Source organism: Brassica napus, chromosome A8, assembly GCF_020379485.1.
Source record: "Brassica napus cultivar Da-Ae chromosome A8, Da-Ae, whole genome shotgun sequence".
In the NCBI taxonomy this organism is placed as follows: Eukaryota; Viridiplantae; Streptophyta; class Magnoliopsida; order Brassicales; family Brassicaceae; genus Brassica; species Brassica napus.
The window spans coordinates 6,060,256-6,082,722 of NC_063441.1; the positions used below are offsets into that span (position 1 = coordinate 6,060,256).

Genomic DNA, 22,467 nt, shown 5'->3' on the forward strand with positions numbered 1-22,467 from the left:
TCAAGACGCCATTCCCCTATATATTAATTAGTAGAAACTTCTCTTTCTTCTCCAATTTGTTTTTTTTTTCTTTTTTTCTTTTGTACTTGTTGTGACTGGGCCATGGCGGAGGAATTGGGTTGCGTTGGTTTTCTAGGAGAAGATGATGATCTGTTCTTAGATTTCGATCTTTCACTTTTCACTGAAACTCCTATTGCGGGTGATTTTATTCGGTCTTCACCGGATTCTGCAAACTCGTGGATCGGAGACATTGAGAGCCAACTGATGAACGACGAGGACAATCAGAATTGTCTGGAGTTGGACCAGCAATCGGTGTCGGAGTTTCTAGCGGATATATTCGTAGATGATCCCACCGCTGATTCCGTGACTGGTAAAGTTGATGATGTACCAACCCAAGGATCCGATGATGCCGGGAAGGAGAAAGCAGTTGAGAAGAAGAGGAATGATTCTGGAAGTGAGAATCTGGATGAAGCTAAGGTGGAAAGCGAGATATCAGGAGACGATGATGCTATTGCCAAGAAACGAAGAAGGTATATCTGATTCAACAACTTTTATTCTTATATCATTTTTACTGTTTAATTATATTTTTCAAGTTAAGAAGATGGTGAGATCTATGGTTTGTATTGATTTTGTTTTGCCTTTGAAACAACAGTATCTTGAAGTGTTTTAGATTGTCTTTTGGTTGCCGTTAACCTATTGTATCTCGTTGTTTGCTCTTTTACTTGTGTTTTTGATAATGAGTGGCATGATGATTGTTCAGGAGGGTAAGAAACAGAGATGCGGCTGTGAGGTCGAGAGAGAGGAAGAAGGAATATGTGACCGATCTTGAGAAGAAAAGTAAGTATCTCGAAAGAGAATGCATGAGACTGGGACGGATGCTTGATTGCTTTGTTGCGGAAAACCATTCTCTTCGTCTATGTTTGCAAAAGGGTGGTGGAAATGCTTCCATGATGACAAGGCAGGAGTCTGCTGTGCTCTTGTTGGAATCCCTGCTGTTGGGTTCCCTGCTTTGGTATCTGGGAGACATCATTTGCCCATTCCTCCCTCTCCCCCAACCAAAGACTTGCTTCCTTCCAGCGGAAGCCGACGGACCAGAAAAGCTGGTTCTAAGCGGGCGAGGGAGTAGCAAACTGTCTAATAATTATGCCTGGAAGAGTCGGAGATGTAAGGGTTCAAGGCCTCGGATGAAACACCAAGTAGTGGCGTGACACCTTACGCCTCTTATTCTCTTAAGCTTTTAAATGTTGTTTTTTTTCTTTTCATTTTGAGTCGTAGATGAGTGTCTTAGTAGTCCTCTCTCGTTTTGTATTTTCGCTGTCTGTCAGTTAACAGTCAATGTGGGTTTCTCATGGTTTTTGGATGGTTTCTATTCAAGTCATGATATTTACACCTAATAATATTTCTATGTTTAAAAAAACCCTGAGTTATCGTTACAAGACAGACTGCTCTTATGGAGTTTGCATATTATGCAATGGATCAAATGAGTCCATGAGGTCACTTGTTCTTTGATGCCAGTTTATCTCACAAAATGAGGTCCCAGATCCTGCCAAACTCTATTTGGGAGGATCTCAGTACGCTTTCTATTCCTCACTAAAAAGTTGCCCTGTATTTATTTAATATATTAATTCCACTCCCCTAGTGCGTATAAAAGTTCATATGGAGTTCCAACTCGTAAATATGTAGATGGAAATAAAGCTTAACAGTTTCGTCATTAGCGTTGCACTGAACTCGACCTTCTTATATTACTCTTCTAGGCTGCCAATCTTCTTCTCAATTTTTCGATAATTCTTTGATTTTTTTTTTGTCAACAAAGTTTCATTAATCTAAGCCCAAGGGGCAATTTTACAAGGCTTGAACATTACATTCAGGATCCATTTTACATTAAGCATAAAGAGAAGTCTAATACTTAAAGCTCAAGATGAAGAACATGTCATGGTTGCTGTCCATCCACGTTTCAGCAGATGAAAAAACTCGAGACATGTGTTTCAAACGTGTCAATCATGCATGGCCGTCCGCCAAGACTTTTGATCTCCAACTATCGCTCCAACATTCGCTTGTGTTCCGGAAATTCCTTCATTCAATACTCTTACTCAATCATACTTAACCCTAAAGTTCTAAATGGATGTGTGACGAAAAGTGTAAGTCAATTTTTGGTAACATAGGCAGTCAAATCAATATTCTTAAGCCTTTCTGTATATCAAAAATCGAAATGTTATACTTTCCTTTCCAGGCATGACCTGAAGTATAAGGGATGAATCGGAAGAGATCTTATTATATAAAGAAGAGAATCACATTCTTCTCATAAATACACGTCACTAAATAGGTCTCTTTGAGGACGACACGTGGTAGTGAATTTCGCCGCAGCGTTTCATTTAACTTTGTAACATGTATTACGTGGACTTTGTATGTGGACCTTAAGTTTATTCCATTCAGCCAGCCCAGCAATGAGTTTCTCCAATTCTAAACGCTGCTTTGAACGTCGTTTACATATTAGGTTTTCATTTGGCTTTTACCTCCGCCATTAGATATCGAGACAGAACCAGAGTTCTGAAAGAGTTGTTTCAGCTTCTTACTAACAATTATCAGTTACAGATTCGCAATCTTAAAGTCCTTCTTAAATCACACCCACGATTTACCTTAAATGTGAGCTTCTTCATGCAAAACGTTAGAACTTCGAGTATAAGAAAATAAGCTTTCGTACTATGACAACCATCTTGGAGAGTGGAGATGCAGATGTATTATATACATCTCTGTTACTCATCGTCTTCAACAATTTTCATCTTCTCTTTCTAGGGTTCTTGGTGTTCTTCACCTTCTCCTTTCATAAACCGATCATTGAGTTTCTGGAAGTTAATGGGACGCGACTTTACACGGCAGATCTCTGGAGCGATTTGGTTTTCGTGTCGTTTGGACAAGTTTTTATGCCGGGTAAGGTAAATTGGAACCGTTACAGAATGCCTTAGCTCCTTCGATTTGAAGAACAAACAATTTCCTTTTCCTTTAAGATTTATAAGTAATGATAGGATTAATCATTTGAGTTATACGTTTTCCAGTCGCAGAGAATGGTGGAGCTGATAGGATAAGCAAGCAGAGACAACAGCAAGAAGGGAATCGCAGGAGAAAGTACGTACTCTCGGTGCTATGGTACAGAATGATGTACGGTCCTGAAGATGCTATGCATAAGAGATTGAAGAAGTTACTTACAGGTTTGCGAGCAACAGAAAATTAGGAGAAGGCTCTATAAGTAATTAACTTGATTCGTTGATGTTAGCTTGATTCTTAAAAAAAACTGCAAAAACCCTTTTGCCATTAAATTCTTGAGACTTGATGTTGTTCAGGGAAAAAAAAACCAATTTCAACAAGAGGCTGAGGATCTAGAGTTAACATGTAGAGAAAAAGATATGCTATGCTTTTCTTACTTCCAACAAAGCTGTTTTCCGATCAATTTCTAACCAATTCACAACTGCTCTAATCCACTGAGATTAAGACGTATATTATATACGATAAGCCAATAGCTAAGAGTTGAGTTACTTCCCTTCGTTGAATCTTATTAACATTATTTAGTAGCTATTAGTATGGAACAATCACTGACAGCAACGATTCTGAAACTGACTGAGCAGACCGCACCAGCTAAGGAAACTACACGGTATCCTCATCAGAGCAGCTCCCAGGCAGATGCACTAGATTCCGGAACATGACAAACTGACATCAGTTAAACAGCTTCAACACTGGAAACCAGGTCTGCAGTGTGAGACTTATGGGTACAATACACCCGAAGCTAAATACATGCTGGGAATTGATAAAAAAACATTTTGGGGCCACATACAAAGTTCAACTATAAATAGTATATACAATGTTATCAAGGTTTGTTCGTGCTGGGAATCAGTGTCAAAGTGATCTGCTTTGAGTTCTAAAAATTATTGCGAATATACAATATGGAGGTAAATATGCTAAAAATTACAACTTCTTGTGGTTTGAATATTTAATTTCAATTACTGAGTTGAATCGTTGGTTTGTATCACTTAACTTTTTTTTGGTTTAAACCATACTTCATTCATTGCAATCAAAATAAGACAAGAGTTACTCCACATGGGAGAGTTCATACAAGAGCGGAGGGCAGACTTAGCTAACCCATCAGCCAAAACATTCTCAGAACGAGAAATGAAACAAAAGGAGATAGATGTAAGAGAACTACTCAACACGCGGATGTCGTGGAGGATCCCTTGAAGCTCAACAATAGACGAGTTTGTTGTGAGCATTGACACTAGACTACGAGAGTCGGATAAACACCTTAGGTCGCCGAGACCCAGTTGGGATGCCGCTTCGAGAGCAGCTTTGAGGGCCAGAGCCTCCGCCATTGGAGCCGAGTTGATATACCTCTTTGCGCATTCCCCCTGCAGTTTAATATCACCTGCATTATCCTTAAAACACCATCCCATTCCACCAGATTTTGACAATGCATCCCAAGCTCCATCTGTATAGCAAGTAACAGTTGAAGAGGTAGTGTAGCAGGGGTGGAGGGGACGATGTCTTGGCTGTTTTTTTTTCCCCTTAGGGGTTGTGCGAGACTCCATTCTTTCGCATCTCTAAGGGCCTTATTGATGACTTTGATTTCAGAGAATTTTTTATCTTCAAATAGGAGTTGATTCCTACTAGTCCATAAGTTCCATAGCAGCCAAGGAAACAGAGGTTTCGAGATACCTGTGGGCGGGAGAGTGATTAGTCGTCTACTGCTCTCCATCAGGTTCAGAATCGTAGAGGTCGAGGCACAAGGTTTATGTATAGCAGGGAGGAGATCCCAAACTTTTTTCGCGAAAGGACACTGAAAAAAGGTGTGGATTTCCCTCTCAGGAGCATTACATCGTTTACACGTAACTGTGGCATTGATGCCTCTACGAGCTAGTGCCTCTGCCACCGGAATGGCTTTGTTCGCTAGCTTCACAAAAAAAATCTTCAGTTTTGATGAAGTCTCTACATTCCACACGCAAGCCTTCCAGCCAAACTGGTTCATTACCGGTTGTTGCTTCTCTCTTTCACTCGCAAGCTTTGACAGGGCATAGCCAGATTTGGTTGTGTAGCAACCTGTTTTTCCCGGTAGCCAGACTAGAGCGTCTTCCATATTGTAGGAGCTAGGGTGGATTAATCGGATTGATTCCTCATACTGAGGCAGACAGGACCGTACAGCCTCGAGGTTCCATTCTGATGAGTCTGGATATAGGAGATCTCTCACAGTAAGGTCTTGTTCTTCAAAAGAGGGAGGGCCTATAAGACGCTTCACTTCACTGGTTGATAGCCAATTCTCACTCCACAGGTTTATATCCCTTCCATTCCCAATAGCCCAGCCAACTCCTAATTTTAAAACTTCTCTGCCCGCTAAGATCCCTCGCCAACCATGGGAGATAGCCCCACTTGTAGGACAATCGAAGAGGCTTATGGACCGGCAGTAGTTCCCTAGTATCGTCTGGCCAAGCAAGGAGGAAGGGTTCTTCAGTAGTCTCCACGTTAGCTTAGCTAACAGCGCATCATTAAAATGCTCAATATCTCGAAAACCAAGCCCTCCAACTGACTTGGGCAGTGTGAGTTTGTCCCATACGACCCAACAAAGTCTCTTATGCTCCGGCTTGAGATCCCACCAGAAGCGGGTAAGAACCAACTGAATCTGCTTACATAGGGATAATGGGAGTTTAAAGCATGACATAACATAGGATGGCATTGCCGCTAGTACGGTTTTGAGGAGAACCAGCTTCCCCGCCCCCGAAAGGAATCTAGTTTTCCAACCGTGAGCTTTTTGTTTGATTCGGTCCACAATGGATGCAAAGATATCCCTTTTCCTTCGGCCGAAATGCTCTATCAACCCCAGATACTTCCTGATGCCTCCCTCCTGGCCTATGCCTAGCGCTGTTTTGTTATTATGTTTTGTGGCCGGGAGGGTCTTCGATGAGAAAGTGATGGCCGATTTGTTCCGATTTATAAACTGTCCAGAAGCTAGTTCATAGCAGGACAGGATCTTAACCAAGGCCTCACAACTCGCCCTGTCCGAGCGACAGAAGAACATAGTGTCGTCAGCGAACAGGAGATGGTTCATAGTATCACTAAACTAACCACCAAAATTAGCAAAGAAAATATAAATTATTAATGTATATGATCTTAGAGCAGCTCCATCGGGAGCTCTAGCAAGGGGTTTCAAAAAAATAAAGGCCCAAAAATAAATGAAAAATAGAAAGAAAGAAGAGAACCGGTAATTAACTTGGCATTTTTAGGATTTGTTAGAACCCCTACGTGGTTACTTCTAATTAGACAGATTCTACTACTCTCTCTCTCCTTCTTCGGGGTTTCCGTCGTAACCCATATTTTCTTTTCTTTCTTCCTCTTTCCTCGATCTCTCCGTCTATGAGGATTCTCTGGCGATCTCTGGATGGATGAAACTCCGGCGAATGATCGGTCATCTTCTTCTTCTCATTTTGGAAGGATGAAAGCTCTCTTCGTCCTCTCGTTGCCCGTCTCGACGGATCTTCACCGAACGATCTTCTTCTTCTTCTCACCGTTGAAGACGAAACCGTTGGATTCGATCATGGATTTGGATAGATCGAAAACCAAATCTCTGAAGGAACTCACAGCGATCTGGTACGATGTTTACTTCACCCCTCTGTCCTCTAAAGCGTCTTTGATGTCTTTCAGATTTGATGATGGTTTTATTTTGGCAGTATCACTTGGGACGAGGGCATATTGGGATCACTATGAAAGCTTTTCACTTCATCGCTTGGTCATTCAACGAACAGCCGAGTGGTAATAACAATATCATCAGCTTTGTTTATTGTCCAAATGAATCTTTGACTTGTTTTTCTTCTCTTAAATTTTCTTCTTATGTTTGATGATGTATCAATTGCAGCCATTACTTTGTTATTCCATTGTGGAGAGGAAATGGTTACATGCGTATTGTGTCTGCTCAAGGTTTGTTAATATTCTTTGATCTCATAGTTAAATTACAAACTAGTGATATTATTATTGGTTACTGATATTAGCTTTGGTCGAGATGGTTATTAATATTAGCAATTGAAACTGAATTGAGTTGTATAGTAATTTAGTGATATTCGCTTTGGTCAAATGAGCTTTTAATGTTAATTTTGTTGTTTGTTGTGCAAGGATGGGTGATGTGCATTCATTACCGAAAACACTCTCTCTCAGAAACGGATGCAACATCAACAAAGCATTCATTACAGAACACACTCTTCCATTTCACAGTTGGCAAGAGGTAAGTAGACTTTAGTATTGCTTTAGTTAGTTGAATGAGTGTTAGATATTGATTAGGTATGGAATTAAATTGACATTAGTATTGCTTTTGTTAGTTGCTTTGCGTTGATGTGATATGTATTTAATTGTATATGCTTTGCTTTGGTGTAATATTTACGTGGTTATTTTAGTTGTAGGTAAAAGCATTGATTGCCATTAATATAAATCTGAAACTTCAACAACTTTAAACTTTCATTAACACAAACTTTAAAAACTTTAAAACTTTCCTTTAAATTGTGAACAAAACACGCCATTTCTCAATAGCTTTTTCCTTCTCTTTTGTTCTTTCATTCTCCTTTAAACAAGTTTATGGATCCATATAGTGAAAACTGTAGCTTTCAAAACCTTTTAAACAGTCAACAACCTAACACCCAACACCCTTATGTACACCCTGTTGGTGACACGTTCTCTGCATCGGATGCCTCTGTCTTCGGTTCACACTGGACTGAAGATGGCAACGACAGTGCAGAGGCTGAGGCTGTGTCCGAAGCTAAAGGGAAACATAAATGGTCACCAACAGAAGATGGTGTGCTCATAAATGCTTGGTTAAACACCTCCAAAGACCCAATTGTAGGGAATGAGCAGAAAGCAATCTCGTTTTGGAAACGGATTGCAGCTTATTGTGCTGAGAGTCCTAAGCTGGCTGGTATGCCAAAGAGGGAGCGAACGCAGTGTAAACAGAGGTGGGGGAAGATTAATGAGGGAGTGTGCAAGTTTGTTGGCAGTTATCATGCTGCAACGAAGCAGAGATCGAGTGGACAGAGTGAGGATGACGTTCTGAAGATGGCGCATGAGATTTTCTACAATGATTACAAGGTTAAATTCACACTGGAGCATGCATGGTTGGAGCTTCGCCATGATCAAAAATGGCGTGGAGCTTCTTCTGATAAAGTCCAGTCTAAAAGAAGGAAGTTAGATGGTGAATCTGCTCAGTCATCAATCCCTGTTGGTGAGGAAGAAGCTCGGCCGGTTGGTGTAAAAGCTTCAAAGGCCAAAGGAAAAAGGTCAGTAAGCAAGCGAATGTGGAAGAGGAAGTGAAGGAGAGGGTGGAGTTTCACAGCCTGTGGGAGATAAGGCAAAAAGACTTTGCTTTGCAGGATAAGCTTAAGGATAAAATATTGCTTGACAGCCTCATTGCCAAGACAGAGCCACTAACTGAACTAGAAATAGCTTTGAAAAATAAGCTTATTAAGGAAATGTTTGCTCTTTAGTTTAATTCGGATCTTTGTGTCTTTGTCTCTAAGTTTGTTTCTCTGAACTTGAAATAGCTTTGTGTCTTTGTTTGTTGATCTATTAAGGATATGTTTCTCATTTGTGTTATGTCCGAGGCTGTAACATTGTGGTCTCTTAAATTAATGGTTAATGTTTTCTGTATGAATTTGGTTAATTCAGTCACGTGTTCTTGCAGGTGAAGCGAGAAGACCCTGTTAGTCAAGTTGTGTTTCCATGTGACAGAAGAAGCCAAGAAGAAACAGTTGGCTGGCCATGTGAAGAAGAAGACAAACGCCTGTTTCCATGTGAGAGAAGAAGCCAAGCAGAAACAGTTGTGTCTCCATGTGACAAACGCCAGTTCGCAACTTGTGTTTCATAGTTTTTCTTTATAAAGATTGCCATTACGCTTCCTGATTGTAAACAAACAGAAACGCTTGTCTGTCTTTAAAAACCTCTTGTTGTAAACCCTTTGCCATTTCTCTTCCAATACCAAAATTTACAAACCGTTTGCTTTACCATTTCTCTGCCATTTGCTTTACCATTTCTTTTTCTTTTGGGCTTATCATTTCTTTTCATTGTCCTAATTACGGTTGCTTTTATCATTTTCTCTAATGGCTTCTTCTTCCGATAATTTTGAAGCCTTTATGGATGAAAGATTTAATCAAATTTTTGATCAACAATTTGAAAACCTTCTCACTCATAATGAAGATCGCCAAGAAGCACCAACGTCCAAAAAAAAAACGAGCCTACATAGAAAGACAACGAGAACAAAGACACATACAACTATGGAACGATTATTTTAGTGAAGATGCAACATATCCTTCTCACATGTTTCGACGCCGTTTTCGAATGAAGAAGTCCTTGTTCATGCGTATTGTTGATCGCCCCTCCGCTGAAATCCCATACTTTCAACAAAGAAGAGATGCTACTGGAAGGTTCGGTCACTCTCCTTTACAAAAAGCAACGGCAGCAATTCGTATGATGGCATATGGTTGCCCAGCTGATGCGGTCGACACGAATATCTCCGACTTGGTGAGACCACCGCACTTTTATGCTTGGAACATTTTGTTGAAGGAGTCATTAATTTATTTGGAGATGAGTATCTAAGAAGACCCACACCAGAAGATCTTCAACGACTACTCGATATTGGAGAGTTGCTCGGATTTCCCGGGATGATAGGAAGCATCGATTGTATGCATTGGGAGTGTAAGAATTGTCCGACCGCATGGAAAGGTCAATATACATGTGGATCAGGAAAGCCAACAATTGTTTTAGAGGCTGTAGCTTCACACGATCTCTGGATATGGCATGCGTTTTTTGGACCTCCAGGTACCTTAAACGATATCAATGTTCTTGATCGATCACCTGTTTTTGATGATATATTACAAGGTCGAGCTCCAAAAGTTAATTACACTGTCAATGGACACAACTACCGTTTGGCTTACTATCTCACAGATGGTATTTATCCAAACTGCGCTAATTTTGTCCAATCTATTCGAGAACCGCAAGATCCGAAAGCATCCTTATTTGCTACACATCAAGAAGGTGTTCGTAAAGATGTCGAGCGTGCTTTTGGGGTCCTGCAAGCCCAATTTGCTATTGTCAAAAATCCTGCTCTTTTGTGGGACAAAATAAAAATTGGAAAGATAATGCGAGCATGTATCATTCTACATAATATGATCGTGGAAGACGAACGAGATGGACACACTCTATATGATCTATAAGTTTTCGAACAACCGGAATCAAGCTGAAGTTCACAAGTCGATCTCAACTTTACATCGGGGATGCCTTCAAATGTCGAGAATATTATGAGCATGCTGACCATTCGGAATGAAGTCCGAGATAACAAAATACATCAACGATTGAAAGCTGATTTGGTTGAGAATATATGGCAAAAATTTGGAACACATCAACATTTCAACTAATCGGTTTTTTCTCGTTCACGATTAGTATTTATATTTTTAATATGTTTTCATGTCATTTTTATTAAAATTTTTATGTATGCTTTTATTTTAAATCATTTTACTTAAGGAAATTTTTTTAAAAAAATTAAAATTTAAAGAACCTCAATGGAGGTTCTACCAATGGAGGATGAAAAAATTAAATAGATTAACAAAGGTTCTAAAGCTTTCAAATTACACAATTAAACACTAATTTAATCTAAAGAACTCCTAATGGGTTCTAATTGATGGAGGTGCTCTTAGTGTCAATAAGAGATGTCAACTGATTACAAATAGAAATGTAAACTACAAAACTGTACCAAAACTCGAAAAATGCACTCAGTAGCCACATTTATTCTTTCTGCACCAAAAACAAGAAAACGAAAGAATGCAAAATCAAAAGATAGAAGATAGAAGAAGAGAAACTCTTATACAAAAAGGCTCTCTTGCTTTAGAAACAAGTTATAATAATTGTCCGAGTATCTGATATTGTTTTTTTTCAACTTAACTTTATTAGATTAAATAATAAATGGAAAATGCAAATAAGAAACCAACCATTGAGGTGGTACTTTTTTTATAAAAAAACTCTATAATTTATTATTCCTAAACAATTTGTAGGCTTTCGTTTCAATCAGAATCGGGTCCACTACGAATATATATGCTGCCCATAGTGATTCATCTAAAGCAACAATAGTGTTTCGGGAGGGTTATGTGAAACTAATCTTAATGATGAATCTCAGTATCTAGCAGCCTTCGTGTCCTTTCGTCTATGTTCTTCTCTTTGATACCGTTATAGATACATTGATTTGTTGTTACTAACGACATTCTTAACTCTTTCAACTCCACGACTCTTCATTCAACGCATATTTCCTCTCAACAAGTCGGTGGATCTCCAGCTGTAAAAAGAGTAAGTCTTCATCCTGTAAACCCTCAGAAATCCTAAAAACCTTTGAATTTTTTTCCAACAGAATGACTATCCACATCTAGATCGAGTTCAGACCTTGAAACCAAACTCCAAGAAAAGAAAATTGATTCCAACGGGTAATGGCAAGGAGTTTTCAGCTTCGTCGTCTCATATTTTGTTCTAATTCAAAGGTTTTTTTTTTCAATATCTCTTCTTGCCTGTGACTATAAAAAAAGTGTTCTTCTGATACTTGGTTTGGTGATGGTTTCATGTTTTTGATAAAAAAAAAATAAATTATAAGAAAAAACAATATGTCCACATTTCAACTACCATATGAACAAAATAATCAAATGCATACATGAATGAAAATGAAAATGTGTTAGCATCTCCAACTCATTGCTATTTTTGTCTCTATATGCTATAATAGAATAAAATATACTCAAATCCACATCTACTTCTTCCTATAAAATAGAGATTGTTATTTTTTCTCTATATTTAGGGGAAAAGAGCATTTCTCTATAATAGAAGCATGTTTTCTTTATTTACACAATAGTTTTTTTTTGTCAAAGTCTTTTGAACTTTTGTTATTATAACTAAAAACATATTTATGAAGAAATAAAAAATACTTATAAAATACAACCTTTTTGGTTTACATAATAATTCTTAATTTTTAGAGTTAAAAAATAAATAAATAATATTATTATTTTATTTAAAAGTCTAATTATTATTTAACAAGTGATATTTTTAGTTAGATAATGTCTACTTTGTAATTCTTTTAATATAGTATTGATGGTTATATAATGTCTACTTTTTTTTGTATAATGTATTTCTGTAATAAAATATTTATTTTAAATAATATAGAAATTTTAGGTTTTTTCAAAATTATAATAAATAGGTCAATTTTAATATTTATAAGAAAAATGTGTGAATACTAAAATAAAAAATAATCTTTTAAAAATATTATTTTTTAGAGGAAAAAATAGATGACTATATTATAGAGAAACTCATCTCTATTATATAATTGTTCTATTGTAGAGAAAAAAAAAATAAGAAAGCACATTGGAGATGGTCTAAACAAAAACCTCAATGCAAGAAGTTTAATGCCGCAATATCTTTAAAAACATTTTACTACAATTAAAAATCAAAACACGTTAAAAACATGAAGAAACGCCAATTATGGATTAAGAATTGTAAAAACTACACAACTAGAAAACCACATAAACCTCATCCAACCTATATAAGATGCTATACACCACAAACTTTTAATATAGACACAACCGTCAAGATCGAACATAATAATCTTAACATATACAATCCCTCCACGTCCAAACCTTCTTAAAAATAGTAAACTTTCCCATACATCTCTTGCAATTTCTAACATAAAACACATACAATGAAAATATACAATAATATAGTTATATACATCACACGTAAAACATAAAACTGATCCATCACATTCCGTGCGTAGCGCGGAGCTCCCCTATTAAATTGTAAAGAACAAATTCACATAAAAACAAATGCCTGCATACAAAAATATATGAAAGGTAGTGAGCTTTTGGATTATTTATGAGAATCTATACTATTAAAAGGGAATGATTGTTAAAAAATCTACCTATAAAAGGTTGTTGCACCTATTCATTAACTATTCATTATATTTGGGATTACCTTTATTTTCTCTAACAATCAAAACAACAAAGGGAAAACTGTTTTTTTAGAGCAAAAAAATGGTAACTATGTCCCTTTAGACTAATCTATATTTTGTGTCATATTTTCCTATAACACCCTTTAATATTTTTGAAAATAAATTTAATAAATAGTTTTACAAACAAAATTTTTTTGGAAAAATAGTAACTTTTGATAAAATACCTATATGAACTTAGTGATATTTTTTCCAGTTATAAAAAAGTAAAAATTATAAATTTCATATTATGTTCTAAATAAAGTAGAAATGACATTCTACGAAGTAGAAAACGAAATCCACTTTTTTCATTGAATCTACAATGTTTAGAATACGTGATCTACGTAAATAGGAGTATTCTAAAAATATTTAGAATACACATTCCGCGCTTAACCTATCGTTCTAAAATCTTTAGAAATCAAAATCTACACATTAATATAAATCTAAAACACGTAGAAACCTACTTCTACAGATTTACTATAAATCTAAAACATGTAGAAATCAAAATCTAAACATTACTATAATTCTAAAAAACTGTAGAAACCGATTTCTACATATTAGTTGTATTCTACGGATAAGAAATCAGTTCCTAAAAATATGGAAACAAAATATTTGGGAATATTCACTTTTATATTTTGAAAAAAAAAAATCGATTTTTTAAAAAAAAAATAAAAAAACGAAAAAGGAACAAAAAATAAAAAAAAAACGAAAAAGGAATAAAAAAATTACAATTTTAAGGGCATTACTGCCATTTTGAAAAAAATTAGTCTAATGGGACATAAAGTAGTATAGATTAGTATAAAGGGACATAGTTACCATTTTTTTGCTCTAAAAAAACAATTTTCCCAACAATTAAATACATGATATACTTTTTGGAAATATCGTTGGCTTGTTTTCAATATTATTTGTTCTGCCATTGTCATTTATTTAATCATCTAAAAATTATTAAATATATATTTGGTACAGTAATATCAGTGAAATATATGTATCTCATTAATAACATGTTAATGTGCAATATTCAAAGCATATTATTCAATTTATGTTCCTTATATATGTAACATAATTTATTGACCGATTGAGCATATATTCATATTTTAATTTTAATCACTTTTCGATCATGTTATTAAAATGTAAAATATTAGAATTTACATTTTATACAATTATAAAATTATTGGCCTTCTTATCTGTATTTATACTAAATTTTATACAATTATAATTTTTTAGGTTTTATCAGATTTTTAATAAATCAGTTTTATTAAATCCGAATTTTGTAAAAACCTATCAGTTGATAGAACCTCTGATGGAATGGAACATAAAGAACATAGGGCAATACAGATTATATATGGCTATCGGGTTTATCAGTTCGAACACGGATCAAGATCGGATAAAAACACTGTTTATATCTTAATTCGTCTATAAACCACAAATGTACCCCCACTTAAAGGAGTTAAACAATTTGTAAAAGTATAATACTTTTTTGCACTATTTAAATGTAGATGGACTGTTAGTCTTTAGCATTTGGTTTTGGTTTGAGTATTTTGAGTTTTGGTGTTTTGGTTCTCGAAATTTAAGATAATTATTTACAAAGTTTAGTTTGGTTTGGTTTGGTTTTAGTTGGGTTGTTTTATTTTTATTTATTTGGTCATTAGCAAAGTTGAGAATCACCTAATATGAAAAAAAATTGGGTCCAATTAAGTTATGGTTTGATTCCGGTTTTTTAGATAATTACGAATTTGCAGATAAATTTGGATAATTTGGGATTATCAGTTTAAATATCATGTAATTTCGGTTCTTCGGATGAAAATATCAGATAATTCAAATAGTTTTAATATTTTAAGGATTTTTTTGGGGGAAGGGGGGGGATAATTTGGTTATTTTTAAAGTATTTGGTTATTTAGAAATTAAATGTAATTAATATTAGTAAGTATAGAATTGGTATTTTAAAATTTCACTTACCCTTGTGGTTCTCCGTTACTTATGAAATTCAGTTTATTTGTAGTTTCAGGATTTTCAGTTTGGTACAATTTAGTTTGTGGTTCTGAATAAATGTGATCAAATCTATACAATATATTATATAGAAATACATTTAAAATATTTAAAAAAAAATTCAAAAACAAACCTGCGCTTTCCAAACGCGGATCAAAATCTAGTGGAGAATTATAAATCATAAATGTTAAATTGCACATTAACTAAATACCTTTCAAAATCTATCTGTTTAAAATATTTTAAATAATAGTAGATTTCAAAAGATATATTTTAAACTGAATATTATTATAGATTTTAGAAGATCTTAGAGTTATAATTGGTTTCCAAATTTCTTTATCTGCCAATAAATTTTGTTTATCTAAGTATACTTGATGATAACTTTTACATATTTAATAATAAAATTGCATGTCAAAAAACATGCATAAATATTTGCCAATATGGATTTTGCCTCGAGTTATCCCACCACTGGTTCAAGACCAACCTTTCTTAATAATCCTATGGCGTAAAACATTTTTTTCAAAATTGAACTAGAAACACAATAAAACCAGGGCAATGTTTTACCACTAGCCAACTATTCTACCATATATAAGTGCAAGATGCAAACACAATAAGGTAGTGCAGAAGATAAATCAAGAGACAAATACACAAGCAAACACCAATGTTTTTATTAGAATCTCCTTTAAACAATTTTTACAAGACTTGCTTATTCAGCTTTTATACGTCTAGTGTTAACACCCTAACACACGCTACTGAATAATTCCTAAGCTACCTGCTTATGTCTCTTCTCCGTCAAGTACTTCAGCCACTGCTTCAGCACGACCCAAGAACACTTCCAAGAGCTTTTCTCTCTCTATAAGATCAGCCTCCGTGTCTCTGTCTCTATACAGACGACTTCATAGCTATCTTATAGTTATTCTCCATGTTCCCGAAACCCTAATCTCCAAGGCAACATGTATGGACATCTTCCATAACAATAAGTGCAACTTTCCTTTTCTTGGAATGCACTTACTCCTCTTTCTTTAAGTCATAAATTTGCTCCTCAAGTTTATTCATCTTTCCATATCTCCAAGATATTGTTGACCTAAGCTTGAGATAACTTGGGATATAAGCTATTCTAATGAGATTAGGATTAGAATAGATCGAGAGTTATCTATAAGATATGTTTCCTATTGAGAATAGGAATATATAAGTGTTATATAAGGAGATGCTAATTGTGTGGTATAACTTGTGAGTTTGAGTTTGAGAAAGCTATTAATAAAGTGAGTACTTTATATTTGCTTGTGTTATACATTCTTGGATATTGGTTCTTACGATTCAATAGATACTCCCTTGCTTTCCAAGTCTACACGACTTCAGCTCAGCATCTTGATTCCACATGGACTTCACCACTCACTACGACGTCTGCTTCAGCAACTACGTCAACGACTACTTCAAGGGCATACATCTTACATCTTCACCATATTCAGTAGTTTTTCTTTCAACTCGATCTCCTAATTTTCAAAATCTCATAATAATTAGTCCCTAATTCAAAAGTACATTTTGTTCGCACATATCATTGAAATTATAGTATCCTCGAGATCGCACATGAGGCAATGAAATGGGTATTACATACATTGCCTTTTGATATAATAGTAAAAAGAAAGAAGACGAAATATATGATAAGAGTTTAAGAGGCAGGGTTTATATGATTTCGATAAATTGTTACTGGAAGATAAACCAAATTGCTCGGAAACAGTTTAGAGAAAAAGATTAGAATCAAGCTTCATAGACTTTGCATTCCTCATCGGCTGGGTTTGTCTTACAGAAATCTTCCAAAGGGTCTCCGCTTCCAGCAGCTACTTCTCCCGGCCACTTGGCAGCCACTAGGTGAGCCAAATCCACTACTCTTTGGCTATATCATTAAATTATATATGACAATTTAGTCATTAAATGTTTCAAACTCTAATTACATGTAGAAAGAGAATTTTTATATAAAAATGTTAAGCAGGTAAAAAGAACTTCTTAGGAGACATAATGGCAAACTGATGTAGTGGTGAAGTCGAAATACATTCTGTTGACACATCCTTTCGAGAAACTTAAATGAAATCCGGCAATAATAATATGTAAAATGCTGTATCATCGGAAAAATAAAATTTTCTTTAAAATCTGAAGATCATGCTTTCTGTAAGCTAACGCATTAAATCAACTTCCAGTTATTTAAAAGAAAACCAAAATTCTAAAAAGTGCCAAAATTACGTTATCGTGCATGTATGTTAAAAAAGTCACATTTCTAAAAAAAAAAATTGTTTGAAAAAATAAAACTCGTGGGTTCCTTTCTAAAGAAATCATTGAAATAAAGGCAAAATGAAAAAAAAAAATATAATGTAAACCATATGAATTGATTTAATCTTATGAATGTATTATCTTTGTACCTGTAACCCCACTCGTTGTCGTACCAGGCGACCACCTTGACCATATCATCACCCATGACCATTGTGAGGGAAGAGTCAATGGTGGTTGAGACATCAGAGCACCTGAAGTCACAAGAGACAAGTGGCGTGTCGCAAACCTCTAAAACGCCCTTGAGCGGTCCAGCGGCCGCTTTTCTGAAGGCCTCGTTAACGTCTTCAGCAGTCAAACCTTTCTTCTCAACGTTTATAACAAGGTCAACCACAGAGACGTTTGGGGTCGGCACACGGAGTGCAATGCCGTTGAGTTTACCCTTCAGCTGGGGGAGCACCAACGACACCGCCTTTGCTGCACCTGTGCTAGTCGGTACAATGTTCAGTGCTGCGGCTCTTGCACGCCTTAGGTCCCTGTGTGATGCATCTAGGAGCCTCTGAAACATTGCAAACATATGTCACCATTGTTTGGATGAAAGTATTCTTGTACTACAAGCAGGAACCCAAACTACCAAATATCCGAGACCAAAACTGAATCAACCATGAAACATCTATCATCTACGGTTCTACTTTAATACACAAACAAAGATTTAATCGTGATAAGTATGTTCAAATGGTATTTACTTGGTCTCCGGTGTAAGAGTGTGTCGTTGTCATAGTCCCCTTGACGATTCCTGTAATTGAGTAAGGTAAGAAACCATTGTCAACAATGTAATGACAGTAGAGAAAAGTAGTGTACCAAACTCTTCATCCAAAACTTTCGCAAAGGGAGCCAAACAGTTGGTGGTGCAAGATGCATTGCTGCCAAGACAACCGAGAAGGAAACATGAGTACTCAACAACTAATTTGATTTTGTTTAAACTTTACCTAATGATGTTAGCAACGTCATGAGAATAGTCTTGCTCATTGACTCCCACAACATAGGTTGGGATATCAGCGCCTTTAGCTGGTGCTGTGATGATCACTTTCGAGGCTCCAGCTTGGATGTGCTTCCCTGCTCCTGGCCCATCAACAAACACTCCTGTTCCCTGATATATATATATACATATCTCTTTCAATTAATTTGCATGCGAATCATATCATTTGAAGCTTTAAGATAGAACATTCACCTCGATGACAATGTCAATGCCGAGCTCAGCCCATGGAAGCTTAAGAGGATCTCTGTTTGAGACGACTTTGATGAGCTTGCCATCAACGCTGATAGTTTCATTGTCGACTATCTTCACATCGGCCTTGAAGGTTCCAAGCATGGAGTCATACTTGAGCAAGTGGGATGCCTATACAAGAGATTTCACCAAGGTCAAAAAAGAGAGATCAAAAATGCTAAATTATTGTAAGCAACTTACGTTCTTGACACCACCACTGTCGTTAAGCACAACAACTTCGAGAGGAGAGTCCTTGCGACCGTGCCAACACCTGAGGAAGTTCCTACCAATCCTTCCAAACCCATTGATGGCCACCTTCAGTTTTGCCACTGTCTCTCCTCTAACAGGAGAGGATGTCCCCACAGCCTAATAATATCGCACAAACTCATCATCATCATATATATGCACATACATAACAATAAAGTTACTGAACCAATCAGTCACCTTGGGGGTGATTTGAGCAGCTATGGCATCAAAGAAAGATGCTTCCCCACCGTTACTGCTGACTCGCAGGCCGGAGAATGCAGCCACTTCCAGCCTCTGTGTGGTTTAGCAACAAGAGAAAAGAGATAAACAAACCGTAAAACACCACACAGAGGGTTGTGCTAGGTAGAAGGAAGATTACCTTGGAGGAACATTGAGCTGGGAAAGAGTGAATGGCACTCTTAGACTGCAGCCTCGGTTTGACGGGGATTCTGGAGACGGCAAGAGCTGAATGTGTGGCCATAGTTGCAAGAAGAGAAAAAGGCTAAGGATGCTGATCAAAATTTTGAGCAGTGGCATATATACATGCATCCTCACATCTTTGATTTTGATAAAAGGCATCCTGTGGTTGATAATGAAACAGATGAATATGTGGTCACTACGTAGGTAAGATACAATTGGGGATAAGATTGTGTGAGCCATTGATTAATAGTCATCACAGGTATCTCTCATTTATTAAAAAAAAAAAAAATTAGACTACTTTCCAAGTCACATTTCGCGTAAGGAATCTGAAATGATGAGGATGATATAACGTTCAACATAGCATAATGAAAAAAAAAAAAAGACAAGACGATGGTAGTGGTTTGAAGATGGAGTAAAAGTTTGGACAAAATTACACAGAAACAGCAAACAACAACAAGTAATAATGACCCACAATTTTGTTTCAGTATCCTAAAACAGATGAGATTATTCAGGCTGTAGCCTCGACTTCATCGGTGCTTAGAGCTGCACCATTAGGGGTGTCTTCTGATTTTAGCTGAGAGGACACATCGTCGATAGCAGAGTTGAGCTGAGCAATTTTGTCAGCCAATACCTTGCGAGTTTTCTGCATTAAGGAGTGTCGTTAATTAAGTTATAAAAAAAAAAAAAAAATCAACAGAGAAAAATGATATGTTTTCAAGTCACCTCCAAAGCTTTTTCCTCATCATATATGAACTTAGGCAATTTCCTCATGAAATCCTTTCGGTCTGCTCCAGCTATAGCCTTGCTGATCTGAAGAAATAAGATAGCTGTAAGAGGGATCTCAACAAAACAAACCATTGTGAAAGAGAATAATATATTAACCTGTGGTGCATACACACATCCAAGAGCACCGACTATGAGCCCGCCCAAAATGAACCCTCCCACAAACAGGCCAGTGCTGCCTGAACTGTCATCATCTCTGCAAGATAGACATTGCACATACGGTGACTATCAATTACAAAAGAGATTGGTTTTGATTCATCAGATCCCAAAAAAGGGTAAATGCTAACCTGTATGCTGATTGGATGGTTAGGATCCTTTTGCCACTAGGAGCAGAAAGCTGGATCTTTTTAGAGGGATTCAGCCCGAAAGAAACGTTGGCACGACGACCAATTGGCTTCAGAGAAAAGCCTAGCATGAAATTGAAGGAGAAGGAACAAGGATTACTGAATCGAGAGATATGCTCTCACTTTTACAATACGAAATGGGAAATATAATCAATCACGTTACAAAAATAATTTTATACGCTCGTCACTGCCAACTCTAAAATGAGAGTTAATTTGATTTGGGGAAAAGATAGAAATCACAGTAGAAAAAGCAAGCGGGTTCCTGAGATTCGCGTGGCCTCGACACAGCACTAAATCATAACGCTTCAAATAACGATAGAATCTCATATTCGGATGCGTACCAGATGAAGGATGGAGTTGCTGAGTATTCCTGGAAAGAGAGAGAGATGTCGAAAGAGCCGCCATCGATGGAACAAGTGAGAAAAAAAAACTTTGGATCCTCTCGGAGCTATTTGTGAGCTTGGAGGACCTTCGATGATATCTATGTTCTCATTCGGGGGTAATAATCAATTAATAATAATATTATTTACCCAAATACAAAATAAATGACAAATAATACAAACATTTTTCTTTTATCAAACCTTAACTAGTTGATTTGGTGGAGCTGTAGAATCACCTTTTCTTTCTTTTTTCTTGTTGTCCAATTTTTTTTTTTTCAAATTTTTTTTTGCTTTTTAACTTCAAACACAACTATTTCATTATTCAAATTTAAGACAGTTTGATTAATTAAATCAAAACAGAACAGTCAATAAAAAAATATTCTCTATGAAAAAATCTTGCCATTTTTACTAAAAAAATCTGATGTTCAATTACTTGCTTAAGAATAGAAAAGATAGAAAAGTGTAAAAATCTTCATTTGTTTGATCTTTCTTTTAGTTCCATTGAGAAGTTTAATCATCCTTATAGATTCTAAGCCATTGATATCCGCTCTCGGCAATCTATCACAAACTTCTAACATATGGAGTATTGTAACATATTCTTCATTGTCCATTTAAGGATTTCGACTTCTGCATATAGAGGTGGTATTCGTCTCCACTATTTCTTAGTTTCTAAAAATTGTGTTTATCCGGTAGCATATTTCCTATCAATCCATATACGGTAGCATTATAACGCTAAGAACCGTCTACCATACCAATATTATACATGCCTAAAACTTGTATACGATGTCATCCCAGCTACGCATCAGATGAACAAGAAGGTTTGTTTGCTTCATGCCAAGCACACCATTCTCAGTCAGCATATTAAACCAGTCCATGGGAATCTCTATCATTTCCTCTAAAAATCTTATCATTTTGCACCTTCCAAAATCTGATGAAAGTCTGTATGTACAGTTTGGAGTGGGATCTTTCATATCTTTCGAGATCTACCCTACAATATGGGATAAAAAAACAAAATAAAAGATTAGAGCCAAAACAATTGTTAAGTAGTGAGTTCGAGGTGGCAATTTATAAATGATTAAGAGACAAAGAAAGACAGAAATTTTGTCTATATTAGAAGTAAATCGAAAGAGCTTACAAATACTAAACAAGTAGAGATATTTGAATTGAGCTCGCTATTCAAGTAAGATGGAGGTTGCTAAGTTCTTTCTCTATAATCTCTCTCTAAAATTCAGGAAAAAGAATTATGTCCTTTTCTCGGTTGACAAGGCTCTTTTTATAGCCAAATGTCAGATCAAATAAAATAAAAAGACCTCATTGTCCTTGTTGATGAGCTCTATTCGGTTTTTGAAAATAACTAGGGAAATTTAAATTTTAACACAAATTTAATATAATTTTCAATTTTACCATTAAAAATAACTATTTTCATAAATAACTTAAGTTTTTTTTTTGAAAAAAAAAAACTTAAGTTTGTGAAAGAAAAAAACTAAACTAACCCTCCTAAGTTCCTAACATTTGAAGATCTAGTGATAGTGTTTATGGTTTGTTATGTAGGGGGTGTGACTGGATTTATAAACTTCTGTAAATACTTTATAAATTATTATTAAACATTTATAAATGATTTAAGAGATTTAATTTATTATTTTTATCACAAATTTAAAGTATTTTTGAAAATAACTATCTTTTAAGAGTAAGTTTGAAAAATGATAGCTAACTCAGGGTAAAATTGAAACTCCCTATGATTTTCAAAAATATCATGGT

The 22,467-nt window shown here is 35.9% G+C and overlaps 3 protein-coding genes across 3 annotated transcripts; 1 reads left to right on the plus strand and 2 right to left on the minus strand.

The window, feature by feature from the left end:
• LOC106361258 (bZIP transcription factor 60) lies at positions 1–1,269 on the plus strand. The gene is made up of 2 exons (XM_013800981.3): positions 1–530; positions 761–1,269. Exons 1-2 carry the CDS (start codon positions 103–105, stop codon positions 1,206–1,208), a joined length of 876 nt encoding a protein of 291 aa, XP_013656435.2. The 5' UTR covers positions 1–102; the 3' UTR covers positions 1,209–1,269.
• A 15,339-nt stretch (positions 1,270–16,608) lies between these two features.
• Positions 16,609–19,410, minus strand: LOC106361259 (glyceraldehyde-3-phosphate dehydrogenase GAPB, chloroplastic). Its single transcript, XM_048737693.1, has 9 exons — positions 19,162–19,410; positions 18,981–19,076; positions 18,738–18,902; positions 18,501–18,668; positions 18,259–18,419; positions 18,131–18,192; positions 18,016–18,065; positions 17,422–17,828; positions 16,609–16,901 (listed from the first exon to the last, which is right to left on the minus strand). The coding sequence occupies exons 1-9, from the start codon at positions 19,261–19,263 to the stop codon at positions 16,766–16,768; spliced, it is 1,347 nt and encodes a 448-aa protein (XP_048593650.1). The 5' UTR covers positions 19,264–19,410; the 3' UTR covers positions 16,609–16,765.
• A 124-nt stretch (positions 19,411–19,534) lies between these two features.
• LOC106361260 lies at positions 19,535–20,885 on the minus strand. Its single transcript, XM_013800983.3, has 5 exons — positions 20,671–20,885; positions 20,273–20,393; positions 20,085–20,181; positions 19,926–20,012; positions 19,535–19,845 (listed from the first exon to the last, which is right to left on the minus strand). Exons 1-5 carry the CDS (start codon positions 20,732–20,734, stop codon positions 19,711–19,713), a joined length of 504 nt encoding a protein of 167 aa, XP_013656437.2. The 5' UTR covers positions 20,735–20,885; the 3' UTR covers positions 19,535–19,710.
• Between the last annotated feature and the right edge of the window lie 1,582 nt (positions 20,886–22,467).

Excerpts from the sequence above, each read along its gene's own strand:
- LOC106361258 (XM_013800981.3), top strand. The coding sequence starts at position 103 with ATGGCGGAGGAATTGGGTTGCGTTGGTTTTCTAGGAGAAGATGATGAT. Across the intron at positions 531-760 it reads ATTGCCAAGAAACGAAGAAG|GAGGGTAAGAAACAGAGATG; the intron begins GTATATCTGATT and ends ATGATTGTTCAG.
- LOC106361259 (XM_048737693.1), bottom strand. The coding sequence starts at position 19,263 with ATGGCCACACATTCAGCTCTTGCCGTCTCCAGAATCCCCGTCAAACCG. Across the intron at positions 18,903-18,980 it reads CTGCTCAAATCACCCCCAAG|GCTGTGGGGACATCCTCTCC; the intron begins GTGACTGATTGG and ends CGATATTATTAG. Across the intron at positions 18,669-18,737 it reads ACAGTGGTGGTGTCAAGAAC|GCATCCCACTTGCTCAAGTA; the intron begins GTAAGTTGCTTA and ends TCTCTTGTATAG.
- LOC106361260 (XM_013800983.3), bottom strand. The coding sequence starts at position 20,734 with ATGGCGGCTCTTTCGACATCTCTCTCTCTTTCCAGGAATACTCAGCAA. Across the intron at positions 20,394-20,670 it reads GCAACTCCATCCTTCATCTG|GCTTTTCTCTGAAGCCAATT; the intron begins GTACGCATCCGA and ends ATTTCATGCTAG. Across the intron at positions 20,182-20,272 it reads ACCATCCAATCAGCATACAG|AGATGATGACAGTTCAGGCA; the intron begins GTTAGCATTTAC and ends TCTATCTTGCAG.